The following is a 5587-nucleotide window of genomic DNA, read 5'->3' on the forward strand; positions in this document are numbered from 1 at the left end:
GGCACTATATTAATTATTTTTCCTTTTAAAATGTTTGAAAAGAGTACATTCTGTACTTTAATTTACTATAGGATTATTTTGGTAGGTTGGATGTATATTGTTAACGTCCCCGCGCGAGAATTTTTCACTCAACCTAGGCCTATGTTCGGTGCTTACGGCCTTTGAGCAGTGAGGGATCTTTATCGTGCCACGCCTGTTGTGACACGACAACTGAACCCCTTAATGTAGTTTGCATCGTATGACAAACAAGGGGTACCGATGACCTATTCTAACCCGGATCCCCACGGGAATAAGATTGTTTTTGTACATAATATATAACAATAATTTTGAGCATTACCTGTATATAGTTTTACATGCGATATTCAAAAATATGTCATACGTGTTGTTTTATTTACTTTTATTCATAATTTTGATTCACAACTGATATCTTGCAATGTGTAAATATCTTTTAGAAATTTGTATCACGAAACTTGAAATTTATCACGTATATTCATGCATTGTAATCACCAATACATTGCTACAATGCTATCTGCCTGGGCTCTCACTACTATAAATGCAAGTTTTCTATCGACAATTGTCAGATCGTGTAGCACTGCGTACGCTCTAACTGCAACCTGCGCTTCGGAGGGCGAGAGATGTGTTGAGAATATCGGAATTGATTTCATCATAAAGTAAGGATTTTACTGACATAACTGTGCAGGAGTTCAATTTGTGAAGCATGGATGCGTTTAGTAACACAACACAGAATGATAGTGAAAACTTCGGCACAAACAAAGCAACAGACAATACTTTGGTCGTGGTTTATACCTTCATTGGCGTTTGTGGTCTGTTCGGAAACCTTCTGGTCATCTACGTCATATTAAATTCACCGAAGATGAAAACGGTAACCAATATGTACATTTTTAACCTAGCGTTATCAGATTTGATATTCTTATGGCATATCATTTTTGTAATTATAACTACCATTGTAAAACACTGGGTATTCGGAGAAGCCATGTGTAAAATTTACAACGTGATTGCATCCATTTCCATGTTTTCCAGCATTTTGACGTTAACAAGTCTAAGTGTCGATCGCTACATAGCAGTTTGTAAGCCGGTTATATCACAAAAATATCGGAGACCAATAAGAGCTGTATTCGTGATCATCTTCATATGGGTTCTTTCATTTCTGTTCTCAATGGCAATCATTTTGTATTCGAAAAGAGTCCCTCAAAAGTTGGATGGGAAATATTCATGCCAAGTGGATTGGCCTCATGTAGAGTTTCTTCCAACTTACATAATTTATACATTTATTGTGGGATTTGCAGTTCCACTGTGCTTCATTGCTACATTCTACACTTGTGTTATTATTCATATGAAAAGATCAGGACCCGCCAATCGACAAAGATCAACAGAGCAAAGAAGGAACCACAGAAAAGTCACATATCTTGTATTGGCCATCATTTTGGTGTATATAATCTGTTGGCTACCATATTGGGTCTTTCAAATAACATTAGTTGTGTTCAGTCTGTACGATACCGTAGTTAACAACGTGGCAATATTCCATGTGTGTACAGTCTTACAATTTGCCAACAGTATGGTCAATCCTATTTTGTACGCTTTTCTGAGTGAAAACTTTCGAAATAGATTCAAAGAGGTATTTAAATGTCCTTGTATTTTCAAGGAACGCGTTCGATACATCTTACGGGAAGGAAGAGAAAACAGAATGGAACTTGATTCCTTGCGTAGAAATGCTAGTGAACAAACCGAGGCCGAAACCCACCAGGACGACCAACGCAGCAATCCGCATGTTGAACAAAAAGACAATGGGGGTGTTTACACAGGTCTATGAAAAACTATCTAGGAATCGTCTGCTTCGATAGCTAAGATTTCTGTTGGTAGATAGCTGTTACTTTCAGAATGACATGAAGGCATAATGTGTGTACTTACATATGTGTCTACCAATCACGGTTAATCGGAACACACTAACGGTAAATTTAGTTCATGCAGGGTATGTATGGCAACCACGGGTGTATTATTGATGATTGGTAAATTGTGTTAATACCATGTTGACTTAATCAGATCATGTAATTGAGTATGCGTTTGTCAGCGTTAAATCCAATCAGAAGTCAAAAGACGATTTGGTACATAGTGTAATTATAGTAAGTAGTAACTACAAATATGAACTGTATTCGAAAATCATACAGAGTATTTGATACAAGGTTTAATTATTGGATATGATATATAAATCCATGTACAATAATACAACGACGACTATAGATGTGAAGACACGGAATACAGGAAACATTTTGTAAATCTTTCAGGTATTACTCTACATCGTCATAATGGCTGACTTCCTTTAAAAACATGGATGAAAAAATCGATATCAGCAATATTTGTCTTTTCCTTTTCCATTTAAATACCTAGCCGAGTAGCTCAGTGGGTTTGAATACCGACTGCTGAACTGTAGGTCGCAGGTTCGAGTCCAGCAGGGGTTTTAAATTTTTTTCAGATTACCTTCTACTAAAACTGTATTTTTTGACTAAATAAAGTAAATTTGAAAATTTTCAACTTCAAAATAGTGTTGTACATATCCTCCACTTTTCATCTACATCAAATTTCTCTGGTGTAGCATACCTCCTTAAATTCTACTCGATGAACACGTTAAAACCTCGTCTCAGTAATACATCTATTGTTAGTCTTGTATATAATATTTTGTGACTTTCAAGTATTTCACCATTTTTACTGAAGTTCATAGTGTGGGGGGGGGGGGGGGGTTATAATTTGAATTCGATGAACTGTCATCTCGTATTAGTTTTGTCTCAACATACTGCAGTACAATTTCATCGCATTTGAATTTCACTATTCTCAAGTTTGTTTATTAGATGAATCTTAATGTGTTTTGAATTCGTTCAAAGAAAACAAATGCGAAAGAGGTGAATATGGAACAATGGCGAATGTTTTCCGGCCTATATTGATTACGCTGATCTTCTCGCAACACGACAACCAAACCTGAAGAACGGTAACAAAATGACTGTGTCGTGTTGAGTTATATTTACACCAATGCTTGTAAGTAATAAATCTGCGCTGTATCAGTGAACTTTATTTCTTCGGAGAAGCTTTCATCTTCATACAAATCTTAAATATCTTTAAAGGAGAAAAGACACCATTTGAGCTGAAAATTTTTCAAAAGGTGTTGCACGTCTCATGTTAATTTCCCTAAAGGTGTTGCATGAAAGATCGGTAAAATTAAGTTATTCAAATATATTATAAAACCAATTGGAACTTATGTCTTGATTCAAACATTTGTGAAAATAAGTTTAAAAGACGAGTATTGACAAAAATTAGCCAAAATAATTCGAGTTTAAATCAAGCAATAAGTGATTTATATGATTTTTAGCTTTAAAATGGAGGGGTATCCCCGAATTTCAGGAAAAACTGCCTCCATGAAACAAAATAAATTTAGCATGAACATGTTCTTCAAGTTTTTCATTAAAAAACTGTCGCTTTAAAATTTTGTCTCACGAAGGCATATTTCTTGTAAGTTTTAAAAAATCTAAAGGACTTCATTGATATTATTTTGAACTTCACCTGTACGTTAATTTTCCTTTGTAATGTATGGTCTACTGCGTGGTTCAGTGGCTATGGTGATCGACTTTTATATGTAAAGATGTTTTCTTTTTTAAATCGACCAGGTTCGAATCCTTCACGAACACAATTTTTTTTTCATATTACGTTTTCCACCTAGATTTTTTTCTTAATTGAAACACTCTTCTAGTTTTTATAAATGTTTCTTGTCAAATCTCTGTTTATTACAATGTGCTGAGTTTGAAATAAACTTCCAACCTGGACACTGTTTAGTTTGTGAATAGGACTCGCAATTAGCACCCCGAATACAGCATGCAATACCTGTGTTTTAATAGTCAAAGTTGTATGTTTTTCGGAGTGAAAGGTGTTGACAAATGCACGGTGTCTTTTACGAAAAACCATTGTGAACTTTGCAAAGCTTTGAAAGAAATTTTTTAAGGCCAAACAAGGTGAAAAAAAACCGTTAAACAGTTTAAGTGGATAAGATGATATGTATTTCAGTAGCAAATTGCTATAATGGTAAATCAATGTTTTCAGATGCATGTACTTCGAATTATGTTGAACTTCATTAATGCGTACTAAACTTCCCATATTTTGTTTTTGGTCAGAGTCATGTACAGTTGCCTATTGTTGGTTGTAGAAAATAATACATATAAGTATAAGAGCTTTTAGACTGTAGTAGTATAGAATATTAAATATTTGATACAGTCGTAACATGTAACCGTATACATTGTATCTGATACTCAGAAGAAGAAAAAAGACAATTTAATTTTCACGATTTGAAAAATTATGTTTAGACTACATGTATAATGTATTGACACATAAAATGTATTAGGCTTGCCCTTAGTACTGGGGAAACCTACAGATATTTAAATGGCATATACGCAATAAGAGTATAAATATGGATGAAGGTCAGTTCTACGTCACGAGTGTGGCACGGAGCTCCGATTGGGGAAAATTCCCGCTTCGGTGCAACACCTTCTTTATTTTTTCAATTTCAAAGTTTAAAATGCTTAATCAATGTATTTCTATTGGTCAACCAAACTTTGAATATCAGTTGTTGAGTTACAAGTGAGAAACAGCACTTACAATTCTCTGTTATGTAAGCAAGGCTCGTGCCATGTTTTTGTTTACATACAGCTTGATTAATAGAAAATAGCATGTTTAAGGTATTCAATGTATAATGACCATATCTCATATCTAATAAAGTGATGGTGGAATAATTGTAATTATGGTGTCATTTTGAAGGGTTCATCAAATAAAAATAATGCACCATAGGAATTTTCAAAATTTTATTTACTGCTTGATTTATTTCTCCTAGAATTTAACATTGAAGTATATGGGGAAATCACGTTTTATTACAATATTTTAAAAAACAAATTATATTTTCATACTAATCTCTTTGTAGAAAGTTACATACACTTTCTTTTTATGAAAATATGAAATAAAATTAATCATTGACCACACACATTTTTAGAAAATTAGATTTTTCTTATTTTTACAAAGGGCAGACAACTCTTCCAAAAAGTCTTAAGTGCGAAAAGGTCAGCTTCTAATCATTTAATAACTTTTAAAGTGATGACTTATAAACGATGTTGATTGGTTGAAAAATTCGTTTGATTTCTCTGTCAAAATTTCGTTCGGAGTTCATCTGCACTAAGCACGCGGGACTACTTTTCTCTGGAATGCGTCTTCCCCGTTCTAATTTTATCGCTATTTATAGAACGGGATTTTCCACACAAGCATTATATATAACCAAATGCATTTGTTTGATTTTTGTTTTTCATTGCTATAAAAAATTAGCACAACTAAAGATATGAATAAAATACAAATTAATTCAAAGAAAGAACATACATAGGCGATGACGTGGCAGAATAGTCAACTTGATGACGTAGACCACTTACTGGTAGAAGGAGACAGATTACACGAGTTCCCGGTATGAATCGTCTGCTTTACGAGATCGATAACATGACGGAGCAAGTGGCGACTTCTGATCTGGTAAATATCAATGAAATTGAAC

General features: G+C 34.1%; 1 protein-coding gene across 1 annotated transcript; it reads left to right on the forward strand.

Annotated features, from left to right (window-relative positions):
- Positions 1-585: 585 nt before the first annotated feature.
- On the forward strand, positions 586-4857 carry LOC125671273 (somatostatin receptor type 2-like). The gene has a single exon (XM_048906844.2). The coding sequence runs from the start codon at positions 719-721 to the stop codon at positions 1829-1831; it is 1113 nt and encodes a 370-aa protein (XP_048762801.2). The 5' UTR covers positions 586-718; the 3' UTR covers positions 1832-4857.
- Positions 4858-5587: the final 730 nt, after the last annotated feature.

The sequence above is a fragment of the Ostrea edulis genome, chromosome 4, assembly GCF_947568905.1.
Source record: "Ostrea edulis chromosome 4, xbOstEdul1.1, whole genome shotgun sequence".
NCBI lineage: Eukaryota > Metazoa > Mollusca > Bivalvia > Ostreida > Ostreidae > Ostrea > Ostrea edulis.

Excerpts from the sequence above, each read along its gene's own strand:
- LOC125671273 (XM_048906844.2), top strand. The coding sequence starts at position 719 with ATGGATGCGTTTAGTAACACAACACAGAATGATAGTGAAAACTTCGGC.